General features: G+C 39.1%; 1 protein-coding gene across 2 annotated transcripts in view; it reads right to left on the reverse strand.

The window, feature by feature from the left end:
* Positions 1 to 15,588, reverse strand: part of LOC141757863 (mediator of RNA polymerase II transcription subunit 13-like) — a 104,416-nt gene that overhangs the window by 69,082 nt on the left and 19,746 nt on the right. For both annotated transcript variants that reach the window (XM_074618744.1, XM_074618743.1), the window contains exon 2: positions 13,137 to 13,374. In XM_074618744.1, coding sequence (XP_074474845.1) covers positions 13,137 to 13,374 — 238 coding nt within the window. The remainder of the gene's footprint in view (positions 1 to 13,136; positions 13,375 to 15,588) is intronic.

A 15,588-nucleotide genomic window follows, 5' to 3' on the forward strand; every position in this document is an offset into this window, starting at 1 on the left:
CATGTCCAATTCTCTCTCTCTCTCTCTCTCTCTGTTCTGTTAATTCCATTATCTCTGATTATTTTCTCATAAGCATTGCTGCTCTAATCCACTTGTTGGTCACATATCTTTGTTGCACCAGCCAACCACTGAGCTGATAATGGATATGCACGACCCAGGTTTTTAATTCAGCCCCTATCTCGCTTGCTCTCATTTTGACTGGTGACGACGGCAGAAATACACTGATTGATGCTGAAAGTCATTTTTTTAAGTATAACATAATGACAAAGAAAGTGCTCTACAGGTGAGTGATTTGGTAGTTTATTAAAAAGAGTGGTGTTAAATCATCCGTCTACTGCCTCGCATCCCCGTGCTTTTTAGTTAGTCGTTTTTTTTAGCTTCATTTTTGAATTAAGTATGCACATAATTTCTCTGAGACAGTGTGGTTAAGACTCCCGTCTCTGGAACAACATTCACCCCCAGCTAGGATTGATTCCAGTCACAATCTTTTTCTGCTGGATTTCCCCTACTTTGTATTCCTCTCAGCTTTACTACAGTTTCAAGAAAGAAAAGGAAAAACTCAGGGTGGTGGAAGGCTGACTCTTGGTTAAAAAAAAAAAGAAGCATATATATGTCCATTGGGAGCGTTAATATGAGGGCAGCACATGTATCTTAAATACCATGTGACACGGGTCTGATTGAGATGCACGAGATGAACATTTCAGCAACCTCGGATGAAATTATACTGATCATACAACACAGAAAAATACGCCAACACCTGCTACGCAGCGTTAAGTGAATGGCCCTCTAACGCTTCCTACTGCTCCTGCATTCACCTTGACCACACGCTGTTTTGGTGGCACACAGGAGCACCGCCTATGGTGTTATCAAAGTCATCAGCCCTGTAGTGTTTCCGCTGTAGATAGCCCTAACTAGATAACGCTACACCCACACACTCCTCTTCGGCAAATCCATGATCAATCCTATTATAGTGCTCTTGTCTCGTTGGGAGTTGAGCATATTTGTGGGCTGACAAACAAAACTGACATTTCCATTTTAGTGATCTAGCTGATGCTTTTCATTCAGAGTCATTTGTGATGAGTGCAACAGTGGAGTTATTGGAAATAAATAAGTCACACTGCGACTCACTGTAAGGGAATGTAACACTTATTACTGAGTCCTTATTTATGATAAAGGCATCTGCAAATTTACTGAAAGCTTTGAGGATATTTTTTACACATTTCTGTACACTGGGAATGGAAAACAGTGCATATTAAATTGAGCATCTAATCATTACAACTAGGGCTGGGCGATAATTCAATACGATGATTTATTATCTTTCAATGGCATCATATCATGATGAAATCATATATCCAGATATCGTGATACATAATTACGTTGTCTAAGGTGATAATAACAAGCACATACTAACTCAAATTACTCAGAAAATCTGATGTGAAATATTTTGAGGGAATATTATTTGAAGATTGCAGTTCTGTTTTTACATCACACTTAATATTACCACTCAGTTCAATGTGATTAACAAACGGTGTATATATGGAAATTAGGGCTGTTAAATTTAACGTGATAATAACACATGAATGCAAATTCTTTTAATGCCACTAATTTCTTTAATGCATTAACGCAACTTGCAATTTTTAGGTGCTAGCTGGCTCAACCATGTCATACTAAGTTGTCTTGAAGGAGGCTAAATAACGCTACAAACTTACGCTAAATTTTGGCGCGGAAAAACTGGCATGGCCATTTTCAAAGGGGTCCCTTGACCTCCGACCTCGAGATATGTGAATGTAAATGGGTTCTATGGGTACCCACGAGTATGCAGACATGCCCACTTAATGATAATAACATGCAGTTTGGGGCAAGTCAGCACACTGACACACTGACAGCTGTTGTTGCCTGTTGGGCTGCAGTTTACCATGTTATGATTTGAGCATATTTTTTAATGCTAAATGCAGTACCTGTGAGGGTTTCTGGACAATATTTGTCATTGTTTTGTGTTGTTAATTGATTTCCAATAATAAATATATACATACATTTGCATAAGGCAGCATATTTACCCACTTCCATGTTGATAAGAGTATTAAAGACTTGACAAATCTCAAAATCAAACACAGCCGTGGTATTTTGAAAAGATGGGAAAAATGTGACTATGGAAATCATGCGATTAATCGCGTTTCAATATTTTAATCAATTGACAGCCCTAATGCAATTTTTTGAGGCTGTGCGTTCATTTTGCATTAAAGTTCTTATAAAAATGAGAAAATACTCAGGACTTTTCATTTGCGACGTATTTAATTCACACAGAGGTAGACTATAGTCTGTAACCACATGGTGAAGCCTATTTTTGAATTACAAGAAAAGATGCTATATCGTGATATACTGTATATTGTTATCGCGATATGAAATGACCTATATCGTGACAGAAGATTTTGGCCATATCGCCCAGCCCTAATTACTACAGCATACATCACTTCCTTAAATTTTGATAATATATTAATCTCCAGAAATCCTGAAAGGAGGACTGGACGAAGCAGTGGTAATAGGTTTTAAAAAAAAAACTGGACCATTTTGGAAGCAAGCAAAGATTGAGATATGACTCAGATATGGGTTTTGAAGTTGTGATGGAAACAAGGTAATGACTCATGCTCATCTAACTCAGGTGGGAAAGTCATTCCTCCACAGGGAAGAAAGGAGACAGCAAGGCCATTGCAGGGAGAGGGATAAATAATTGGACAATTGTAGCAGAACAGAGAGCGTGGACAGAAGTCTAGGTCATGACCTGAAAGTACAGTATGAGGTTTGTTTTTAAAGGCAGTATGTATATAGTAGGAGCAATGTGACAGGAGAAATGCGGGGACACTGAGGACACTGACTGCAGCTGGATGAGACACAGGGACTGAGGACTGTAATGTGGTTGTCTCATTTGGGAGATGTGTTAGGTTGAAATCATGGCTATGATGTGGGGCTCACACAGCAGTTTGTTATCCAAGTCACTGCAGTGTTGTCAGTATTGACAGGAAGGACCTTGCACAGGTTTTTGCCAAAGAAAAACAGCAGCACACTCTTGTCAAGGTTGAGCTAAAGGTGGTGGACAAGCATTCGACTGGAGGTGTCGGGAAGGGAAGAACAGATGAACACTGCTCGGCTGAGATGAAACTCTACCAGTCCCCATGTGTCAAACTCCCAGCTGTCAGAGGATAGAAAGTAAAAGGTAGAGTGTTGCTGGTCTCGGGAAGCAGCAGAGAAAGCTATGAGATGTGAAGCGAGAGCCAAAGACTGGAGTCTAGAAAGAGAAGAGGCGGAGGCCCAGGAGTGAACCCTGCGGGACGCCTGCGGAGGTGATGAGCACTGAAAACAGAAATCTCCTCTCTGCAGGCTAAGTTCGATGATTTGGAAGTAAACAGATGAAGCATAACGGAGAAAAAATAGGAGGTAATGAAGAAAATGAAATTTTTCCAACAGAGATATTTCATTCACATTCGGGTTGGGCGATTGGATGAATATATCGGATATCACCCAACACATAATTAACATTTAATTCTTGATTCATATTGATTTTTTAAGTTACTGCTTTTAGATATAGTGCTTATTCTTAAAAAAACATACAATGGAGTTACATTAAATGGCAATCCCGGTGCACCTCCTATACAACATATTACACTTGCATGTCAAATCGAGATGAAAGAATATTCACCGGATACCACAAAGTAGTCATGACAAAATCAAATGAATAAAATACTAATCCTGGAAGATGTGCAAGTCGTTCTAGGTTTAGAGATAGATTTCTTTTTTTTCTTTTTTTTTTAATTATAGTTCTGTTGACACTTTGCAACAGACATATTTCCATAAAATAAGTTACAGATCCTGTATACATACATCACCCACCTATGTCTGTCTAAAGTGCCGTATTTTAAGATTCATGATACATAGAAAAACAAGATAGTAAAAACTATGACCAAATAGGGAGTGATCTTTTCATTATCATACAACTATAAATTAACAAAAATAAAATCTGGCCTGTGGGGTGTTACATAGTTAACCCAGTTCTCCCAGCGTGACACAAATAATTCCAATTTATGGTTAACATATGCTGTTATCCTCTCCATTTTGTAAATGTCCATTGTAATGTCCATCCATGTATTTAGAATTGGGATCTCCTGTGATAGCCTGTGAAGAGCCTTTTTACCAGCTACCAGCAATCTATTCAATAAATATCTGTCTTTTTTCAGCCATTCTTGAGGCACAAGTCCAAAAAATAAAGTCTTATTCTCCAGGGGAACATGAAATCTGAAAATATCTTGTAAATATCATGAATCTCTCTCCAAAAGTCTTGAATGACGGGACAATCCCAGAAAACATGGTAATGATGTGCATTTAGATTTCCACAATTTCTCCAGTAAGCTGGGGAGTTTACCATCACAGTGGGATTTCCGAGAAGGGGTAATAAAATACCTTATTAGGCTTTTCCAACCAAATTCCCTCCAATTTTGTCAGCTGGTACATTTCCATTGATACAACCAGTAAAGATAGATTTATTTAGACTTATTACAACCTCTTTTTTACTGAAAAATATTTGGAGTTCTTTGGACTAGATCCATTAAAACCAGGACTTTATGTTCCTTTCCAACATAATGTTTGGTCTGCTTTGTGATATAAAAAGACACTGACTTGACTCCCTCAAGTAACAATCAGTAAAACTACAGTGTTTACCCTGCAAAACTAACTCAGATACATAATTATAATTTGTATGTATCTATTCAATTTACATGAGTTTTTTTATATTAAAGAAAAGTTCTAATAAAAACAGAAAACCCTAATTTTATGCCCCAGAAATCCCATAAGACACCTTCATGCATCCCAGATGGCACATTATACCAGCACATCTCATTAGGCTTTTTTTGGTACTTTCCATTTATTATCAGATAACGTTGAGGCTACAGGATTTGTTAGCAACTGCCTTCCTTATTTCAGACTCAGACACATCTATGCTACAGCTTTATCATCAAATTTCCATTTGGTACAACAGATTACCTACAAACAAAAAACAAACCTAAATGTTGGTAACATTTAGGTAATAGCACTATTACATTTAAAAGCAATAAATTATATCTGTACTTTGAAGGCTGAGTGAGCTATCATTTGTTCCCGTCTTTGATCAGTGAGATGTGGCTGCTGACTGTGTGTCTGTATGCAGCCAGCTGTTCATACCGGACACGACTCAGACACATGTTTTAGTCATTTGTTTCTCAGATCAGAAACACCTTAATTTGAACCACCGCTGCTGTCTGCAGGCACTCTTACAGGTTCATGCTCCATCGCCACAGTGACCTAAAGCATCTCTTAAAACCTACTGACTAACCCTCTAAACTATTTTTATTGGGGGGTTTTTTCATGGCAAATATTTTGACATGTCATAGCAGGAAAAGCACAGGTGTAAGATGTCTATGTGGATTAGGGATGGGTCATGATTTTCGATTTCCGGGGGGGGGAATATTTTCGAAATAAGTAATCGACTAGTTCCCAGTGATTATCTAATAGCATTTGTGCTTGGAATGCACATTCCTAATGTGGATCAGTGCCAGAGCTCATCTATAAGATATGTTGGCTCACTGTCATGGCTTCAGCGTCGGCGTTAGGGGCGGGCTTTGGGGGTCCAGGCCCGTCCAAAAAGGTCACTGTGCCCACTCAGCTGAATTCTCTCCTGACAAAAAAACTAAACTTAAATACTTTTACAGCTAGGCTATAAGTAAAATTGAGTCATACAGTTTGGTAATGGAAGGACTTAACACTGCAAATGCAAAATAAAGCACAAAACAGTGATAGTTTTGCATTTAGGAAACAACTAGGACATGTACTTGGGCTTGATTACATTGTTTTCTATTGGAGTGTCCTAACTGGCTGCGAGCAACACGGCGCTGCACAGCGCGGCGCGACGTTTTGTCTGAACTTCTGTCGGACACCCTGTTCCTATTTTTTCCTGTCACTCACATTGAGAGCGCCACAACTTGGACGAGGAACGGCCGATTAGTTTAAATTAAATGAGCCGAGAAAACCGGGTCAATTGTCCTGGATGTAAATGAAGATATTAACTTGATTATTGACACTTTTAGCACAAGCATTGACTTTCGTAGTTACTGTGTATGCGTAGCTTTTACTAGTGAAACTTTATTACCAGCTACCTGTCAAAAAATATAACAGCCACCTCACTAATGGTTCAAATAAAACACGAACACACGGCACAAAGAGACAATTATGGAAACTATGGGATATATGAGCCGTCACTACAATATTTCAGAAAGAACCCTCGTTTTGATCCGCTCCGTTTGCCATTTGTGTGTTTTTTTTAAATCTAGCTCAATATGATATGTACGTGGTTTGTTTACATGACGTAACAGAAGTGTGTTCATTATGTCGTTGACCTGCCCGCTCGTGTTGCTTCGAGCTCCAAGTAGTTTTGTTGTGTTTTAGTTTTGCTTCAATGTCGTAGTCATTTTAAGCCAAACCATCATGTTGGTTTACTAAACCTAACACAGTAGTTTTGTTTCCTGAAGCTAAATAAGTAGTGTTTTTGTTTTTGATTTGTTTCAATTTACGTTAACCACATGTTTAAAACTGCAGAAATAGTTGTATGGTAACGTAATTTTGTGGGAGACAGGGTTGAACTTTTCACCCCACAGTCAAATAACTTTACTTGCTTCGCCATTGTCTCTAAAAGAGATGCCTGAGTGCACGCGGGTAAACGCACCAATGGATGAGAAGCGTTGTCTGGTTCTGGCTGTAACAGCAATATTTAAATATCACTGATGCAACAACTATTAAGACTGTATTTATTTTGGGGTGTGTGTTTTGCTGTTTGCTGTCCCTATGTTTTAATCATTAAAAAGTGGTTGCCACTGATGGCAACCAAAGGCCAAGAATTGGTTGCCAATTTCTCAAATTGCTTGCCAATGGCCAACTGGCAACGATCAATGTCGAGCCCTGCTTCTTTCATACATGATAGCAGTCATAGAAACGTGATAAATGACACTTTGAGTTAAATGTCGTGGTTTCAGTAAAGCTCATTACTGTCGATAATTACATAAATGCAGTTGCCGTGTTAGTAGATCCAAAGCCACAGAGCATGTGACGCTTCTGCCGGATAATCACAAGGTCCAGATCGTGTGGTCAGTCATTCATTAACCATTGTGTGAGTACTGTATGTGTCTGTGCATGACAGCTTGCATACATGCTCATGTATGTGCGTGCATTCATATTAATGACTCGTGTCACTCTGTCTCTGGCTGTGCTGGCAACATGCTGACGACTCAACACATTAATCCCGTTTCCTCTCAAACTGTACTTAACCCACACACACAGGCCAAAGAAAGCAAGCCACAGTGTGCTCAAACACTTATCATTGAACCAAAGACAATATCAGAGAGTGCTGGAGTACAGTGAGAGAGGAGCAGAGAGGTAACACTAGATCATAGCTGCTCATGCTGCTGGCACCATCTCAAAGGCATGATTTATTTAGACTAGAACAGTTCTACACTCCAGTCACACTGTAGGATTCATGGCTTCTCCATCACCACAGACACCATAACCAGAAGGTTTTTGCATCAGATTCCGTTCTGGCTATTTCCTCTACTTGCGGCAGCGTTTGTGATACTTAAATCAAATTAACTCAGGGGAGTCAGCCAAAGATCAAATGGGCCACTTGATGCCAATGAAAGCCGGGTAGTTAGCAGGACACACAGAGCAGGAGAGGTCTTTGCCTTGATTAGGATGTGCTTGTAGTAGCTGCCCGCAGCGGCCAAGCAAATAGAAAGAGGTGAAGCACTTATCCTGTCCAACTGTGCAATCATATCATCATGTTTGCATGAATAATAACCAACAAAACATATCTTTGCATTTCATGTTGTTATCTTCTAGCAGCACTGATAGCTAGTTTAGTGTCTACCAAGCACGCTTCCTCACTGTATATAGCCTTAATGTGTGACCTAATAAGAGCTCATTTATAATATCTCAAAATCTGAATGACAGTTTTCCCTCAAATTGGGAAAGTCTTTAAAAGGTGGTTGTCCAACATTTATAAGATTTGGGATTTGTGAGTGACACCTAAAGAGTTCTCAACCACAGAGCAAGATAAACTCCTGATAGCATTTTAACCCTTTGAACTCTGCAGTAAAAATGGTCCGCCAGTGCCTACATTGGTATTTTTGCTTATTGTGACGTCATTTCTTGGAGTATCTTAAAATGCTTTATATCCCCAAAATCTGTACAACCTAAGCTTAAAGGTTATGTCAATAAATAAACTATAATAATTGATAAAAGTATTGAAACTGTGTCATAAAAAAATAAAAGCACAAAAATCTAACATGTTTTTTTACATAAAATGTTCCTAAATAAACACACAAAACATAATGATCCAAAAGATTTCTAAATGTAGAAACATGAACAACATATTTCTTACACTCCACAAGTTATTTGAACTATGGACATTTTTAAGTTTTTGAGATATGCCCATTTTTTGTACCAGATTGAGTGCAAAGTTGTTTTGATAGTTTCACAACGTTCCGCACGTAATGTGACATAATGACGTCATCAGGAGCGTACAACGTGATGACACGAAAGACAGAAGCCTTCGCTTTCTGCTGCAAAACAAATGAATTCTCTAGCTATTGTGGTTTCTATTTTACATCGATTTAAACAGGATCATGCAAACAACGATCACCCGCGGCCATTACAGGGCAATACTCGGGCACCACCGCACGTTTCGACACGCCTTGTACCGCACATGACGTAATGGCGTCATCACGAGCATACAACGTGATGACGGGAAAGACAGAAGCCTTCGCTTCGCGTCAAACGACCGCAGGAGGTCTTTAAACGGTTATAGCTTTAAGTACGACATAGGAAAATTAAATGATTACATTACTATGCTACAATTTCAAATGTATTATTTTTAAATAACAGTGTAACACATATTTTTTGGGCATTGATATCTTCTTTTTAGGACACTCCCGCGGTGAAGGCTTTTCATTGTATGTTCTTGTTACCCGTCAGCACTTTCAATTTGTCCTCTCAACTTCTATTCAGATTATTTCTAAATCACTCTGCACCCTCTCTCTCTGCCAGCTCAATTTAATGTGCCCCTAATCCCACCTGTTGGAGCGCAGCCTCTGTGTGTAAATGTGAGACTCCTCTCAGTTTCACAGGTCACAACACAATTTATATTATTCATATCTGTCGAATAGCTGCCAGCGGGTAAACTGGAAACTAATGAATGTTGTGTAAATATAATGAGGTTGTATTTTTCTACATTAATTTACTTTTAAAAAACATAAACAACGGTTTAATGAGGGGACTTTTCTGAGCTGGTGTTCAGTGGTGTTTTGCCACTTTTAATGTGCGTTTTTACTTATCAGAAATTGCAATTAAAGCAGTTCTTTTTTTTTTTAAGCTGGCATTGACTATAAAATTATAGTCTGTCTTTTTCTTATGTTGTGTAAGAGATGTTAGGCAACATCCTCTTCTTCACCATTATATGGCAAACACACCTTCTGAGAATTCACTGCTCTGCTGGCAGACAACACTCTGAGCCGTCTAGCCAGCCAAAACATGGCAATTCACAATGATTTCATATTTCCTATATGACTCAAAATATAATTAACCTGCTGATTATTCACGCTAAATGTGCCTGACAAGCTGACAGCTTTGGCTGTTCAGTCAAATGTGTGTAAATCAGCATTTCTGAATGAATGAGTAAGAATAAAAACACCTATTTCTTATATGAATCTGACATGTATTAGCAATAACCGCAGTTGGTTTGATTAGATCAACAGATAACAATGAATAGCCAATGATTCAGATTGTTATGTGGATAGATTGTATATATTGTCGAATGGGGATTGAGGAAGTCTGACTTATTACTTTACACTATTGTAGTGAGTCTACTTCTGTATTTAACAGACTTTTTCAATGTGAATGTAACTTCCCATTGTAACCTCTGAACCATTTTCAACCAAAATCGAAGAGCAACCAGGGGTGGGAGAAGTGCTCAGACCATATACTTAAGTAAAAGTACCAATGCCACAGTGTAAAAACATGAATACAAGTAAAACTCCTGCATTTAAAATAAATTATTTAAATCAAACCACGTGAGAAGTTTAAAAGGGAAATGTGTCTTGGGTGGAGCGGTTTACTCGAGGTCATCATGCTGTGCGCTCGTGATGATGTCATTATGTTACGTGACATGCAGAGCGTAATGAAACTAACAAAATGCCTTTGCATTTGATCTGCTCATTAAAATGAGCATATCTCAAAAATAACAAAAAAAATTGCATAATTCAAATGACCTTTGGAGTGCTAAGAAATATTTTGTTCATATTTCTACATTTAGAAATCCTGTGTGTTTATTTAGTAAAATTGTATGAAAAACCATGTCAGACTTTTGTATTTATGACACAATTTCAATGTTTTTATCAATTATTATAGTTTATTGACGGACATAATCTTTTATTTTAGGTTGTACATATTTTACTGATATGAAGCATTTGAAGATACTCCAAGAAATGACATCACTCTAAGCAAAAAAGCCTAACTATAGCCATTAAATAAATGTTTTGAAGTGAAAAGTACCATATTTCCCTCTGAAATGTAGGGAAGTAGAAGTAAAAAGTTCCATAAAATGGAAATATTCAAGTACAAGTACCTCAAAATTGTACACTAGTACAGTACTTGAGTAAATTTCTCTTTACTGCAGTCCCACCAGATGAACATATCTGGACCGAGCAAGAGCCAAGTGAATCTGAACGCCATAATACCGCTTAAAACTGAACAATTTGTCCCAATAAATAATTGCAAATATTTTTGTGACGTATAAACAATTTTCCACATTGTATAAACACTCCATTCAAACTGAAGATTTAAGCTTTAATATCAAATGTCTGCTTTTATAAACAGCATCTGAGGTTACTTAGCTCACGTCAGTAGATGTTTTCATGTAACAGAGAACAGGCAGAGCGCTGAACAGACAGAGAGGGAGGGAGAAATCACACGAGGAACAGACTGATGAGAGAGGAGGAAGTCGAGGCGACATGAGGGAGAGAAATCTAACACATAAAACATTCCCACAGTGAATATAGAGATTCAGGTGTGGAGCTCTTTAAGACTCGGTAAAAAACACTGATATTCCCTGTGTTACAACTGATTCTAATTTGGAGGAAATCCAGCTTCACTTTATATAACAATTATCAACTCCTTCTCACACCCACAGTGCTATTTTCAGTGCTTAATAGGGATTGTAGAGGGAAACCTGTGAGAATTTACAACAGGAGTATAAAGATTATTATCATAATTGTATGCAGCATGTGTGTGTGGGTGTGTGTGTATCTGTTAGTAATCCTGCTCTAGAGTGCCTCCACACCAGGGATGTCATGAGACCAGAAATTTAGTAGTCCATACCAATACTGTGCCAGTGAAATTCCACAATTCTCGATACCAAATTCGATTATTTCTTGTATAAAATCAGTGTTTTGGCTTCATATAATATAGAACTATCATTCATTACTATCAATCAATCTATTTATATATTTGGGAGTTCAAACACATTAGAAATGGTTATGGTTTTCTTCTCCCTAATGTGCAAAATAAACCAAACCGAAACCAAAACCAAAACCGTGACCCAAAAACCGCAATACAAAACAAACTGTGGGCTTTTTGAACCGTTGCACCACATCCAAATCCTTAAACCGGGGACATCTTCATGTAACCAATAGCTGTAAAATCTAATTAAATAGGCCAAGATTATTATTAACTTCATTAGGGAGTCATAATTGATGGTTTAGGCTAACCGCTTGCAAATTGATGAGGTAACATTTTTCACACTGCTACATACTTGTTATGTGGCTTGTGAACACTGATACAGTGTTTGCTGTACTCACCACACTGTGTGTTTTTGTGATCGCTATCATCCTCCACGTTTCTTTTAAGATCAATGAGCACTACAAAATGAAATGATCAAAAAGGCCATATCATATCAGCGTTGGATGATGTTTGCTATTAGATGATTGGAGACATAGTTTGGGTGTTTGGGTGTTTTGAGGAGGTGAGGAAGTTATCTTAGCTCCTGTTGGGGATGCAAACAAAACTCAATTGAAATGTAGACCGTATCTTGTGCAGTCTGAGTAACGGGCTCCCCCCCCCAACAGCAGTGCGAACATCTGTCAGATATCTACTGCAGTGCCTGTGAGGCCTTTTCACATCAAGTCAGCTTTAAAAGGTAACTGAGGACTGAAATTCTCACTATCTCTTCAACCTCTCCATCCAATATTTCTGCTCTTTTTTTCCTCCTCCTGACTGTTGTTCTGCTAAACCAAACCCAATATAATCCCTCTCCCGTTTCCTCCTCTCCCTGTCTTCCAGAGGCTTAGTCGATATGTTAGACTTCCACACACGTGCGCAGTGAGATAATGAAAATGTTTCTATAAATAGGGGACAATAGTGCTGACAGTAGCACTCTCTCAAGTGAGATATCTCGGTGTAATTTTCACTAACACAACCACACATTCACACACACGCACTGTAAATACTGGCGAGAAAAAATCTCCTCCTATAGCTGCGTGCTTCATCATAGTGATAGTCCTGAAGCAGCATATAAACACTTGAGTTGCAAAGTAAACACATTGTGTGCTATATGAGGCTCAAATATAGGACTAGATCAATGCACCCTACACGTCTTAAACAAACAGCATGCAGCTTGAATCTGCAGCCGACTAAACAGCTTGAATCTACATAATACTGAACGCTGCTCCGTGTCAGACACCGCAGCTCCTGTATAACATACAGGCGTTATGCCTCAACATAAAACTACAGTTTATTTGACACTCGTACAACTCAAATTCATGTTCATCGTGTTCAACACACACTACTTCTCAGTCAGTTTTTACATCCAATTCACACAAACCGCAAGACGACTGTATTCCATGTAATCACTCTCCAGTCTATATAATCCAACGCAACATAATAAAAAGCAACCATAAAATTAAACAGTCTGCACAAGCCTCCAACCTAAAATTTCAGAGCATAAACGGGAGCTGGAGTGAAGACCGACGGGATGTAAAAAATTATTTAGAGAAGCTCTTCCTCTTTCTCACCTTCCAGCTCGTGATGGATGACATCGGAGAGGTTGGGCTCTTCACCCCACCAGAAGATCCACAGCTCCTTGGCGTCGGGCTTGATTTTGCGTCGCCACACGCACAGCAGGTTGGCCTGCACGCAGCGCATGAAGCTGCGCAGGACCGGGTCGTCCTGGGCCGGGGCCGAAATCACAGGCCCGTACTCCCCGCTGCCGCGGAAGCTGTAGCAACGCCATTTAATGCCCGTCAACTCCGCCTGCAGGAGGAGAGAAAGAGTAATGATTAAAGCTGTCAATTTAACAAACTTAAATTATAATATACAGCATTGTTATTATGTACAGTGACTAATAAAGTAATTTCACTCTTCAGTCCAAACATGGTTAAATGTAATGTAAATGCTGGAACAATTAGTTGATTCATTGACAAGTCAATCAACAGAAAAATGAACCTGCAATCATTTTGATAATTCATGATTTAAGTCATTTTTCAAGCAAAACACCAAATATTCTCTCATTCAAGCTTCTCCAAAGTGCTTCTTTTCTCTGTTTTATATCACTGTAAACAGGTTTTGCACTGTTGATGTAATACTTGAAGTCGTTATCTTGGGCATTTTTCTCTATTTTGTGACATTTTACAGACCAGACAATTCAAGGTGGAGAAAAAAAATCGATACAGTATAGTATCACGATATTTAGCGTGGCAATATTGTGTCGATACATGGACGTCAAGTATTAATCTTTTATTATATAAACTATTAACCTCCTAACAATCCGACGGTCTGCCAAAATTTGTAGCGGGCTCAGTCTTAAAGCTACTGGTATCATAAGGAACTAGAAAACCTTAGGAATCAATTGGTACCAACTAGGGATGCTAATTTAGATTTTTTTTTCTAACCGACCCTCGTTAACCGATTATTAACTGTTAACCGACAAGTGTAGTGTGTCGGATGCAGCGGTGCTATTTTTAGTGCTTAACAAGCCGCTCAGCTGCAATGAAAAGCCGATGCACAAACAGGTTCAATCCATCACTTATCACCAGCTGCAGTGTATGTGCAAAACAGACAACTGAGTCCCCAGTTCACCCGTCCGGCAGCCACGATGCCGCGTGTATCGTCCCAGTAAGTCTCCACTGCATTATTTAGTTTAGCTGCAAGGTTGTGAGCTACTCTGTCTGCCCGGCGTCACTTTAGCGAGTGTCCGACAGACCGAGTGTGTGTGTGGAGGCAGTGAGTGTGGAGTTGTCAGTGGCGTCATAGCTGTGAACGTAGCTGTAGCAGTGTGTGTACAGTTTATTTGGCGGTGAATAAATGCTACAAACCTCAAGCCAACTTACATTTAAAAATCACAATAAGATCGTACCGTGACTTAAAGGAACAGTGTGTAGAATCTGGCCGTATCTAGCCATAAGGTTGCAGATTACAACTTCTCCCGTGTGCCAAGCATTTAGGATTTCTACAGTGGCCGAAGCGGAAAACACGAATGGCCCTCTCTAGAGCCAGCTGTTGTAAGAGTAGAGTGTGTGTGCGTGTGTGCGTGGGAAGTGAGTGGTGAAGCAAGAGAGAGAGGGCGGCGGCAGCGAGTAACATCATCGACTCCGGCCCAAGCAGGAAAAGTTAACCGAGTTTGGTTTGTCCATCCTGGGCTACTGTAGAAACATGGTGAAAAGGACCCGCTCCATATGTAGATATAAACAGCTCATTCTAAGGTAACGAAAACATAATGATTTTTAGTTTTAGGTGATTATACACTATGAAAACATACTTATTAATATTATATTCCATGTCTGCCAATAGATCCCCCTAAATGCTACACACTAGTCCTTTAAGTATCGTGATATCATACCGTGGGGCCTCTGGTGATTCCCACCCCTACAAACAATCAATTGATTAACCAAGACAATAATCAGCAGATTAATCGATACTGAAAATAATAAACCATATGAAATTGTATCAGGTAATAATTGTTATTCAAGAAGCATGTTCATATCTCACTGTCTAACATTTATCTCACATCCAGTAGACGGAATAAAACAACCATTATGTATAAATCCATAATGCGATAGCAGCCTTATTGCTGTTGTGTTAACCTTGGAGTGCTGTACTTCAGTCTACATGGATTTCTTTCACATGAAAGAGAGCATCAGACAATGTTGATTCAATCAATAACTGCACAGTCTCTCGGCCCAATTATGTTATATTTTCACCGGCTTCCTGTTTACGCAGCTATGATCCTTGTGTAAATGTTTTAGCACATTTAACGTCTCCCTGTTGTTGTGCTGTTATTACCTTATTTAACTGACACCTTCGCTCGCTGCCGTCGGTGCTGTAAAGATACGATAAAAGTGTGCCAGGAGAGAAGAGGCGGAGAGTGACGGCGAGACATAAAGGACGGCCTTGAGTGAAACGCAGGGAATGAACTACCACAGGAGAGACAGCATTGAAATATAGAGGGGAGCTACAGAGACATGAGGA

This window comes from Sebastes fasciatus, chromosome 19 (genome assembly GCF_043250625.1).
Source record: "Sebastes fasciatus isolate fSebFas1 chromosome 19, fSebFas1.pri, whole genome shotgun sequence".
Lineage (NCBI taxonomy): Eukaryota > Metazoa > Chordata > Actinopteri > Perciformes > Sebastidae > Sebastes > Sebastes fasciatus.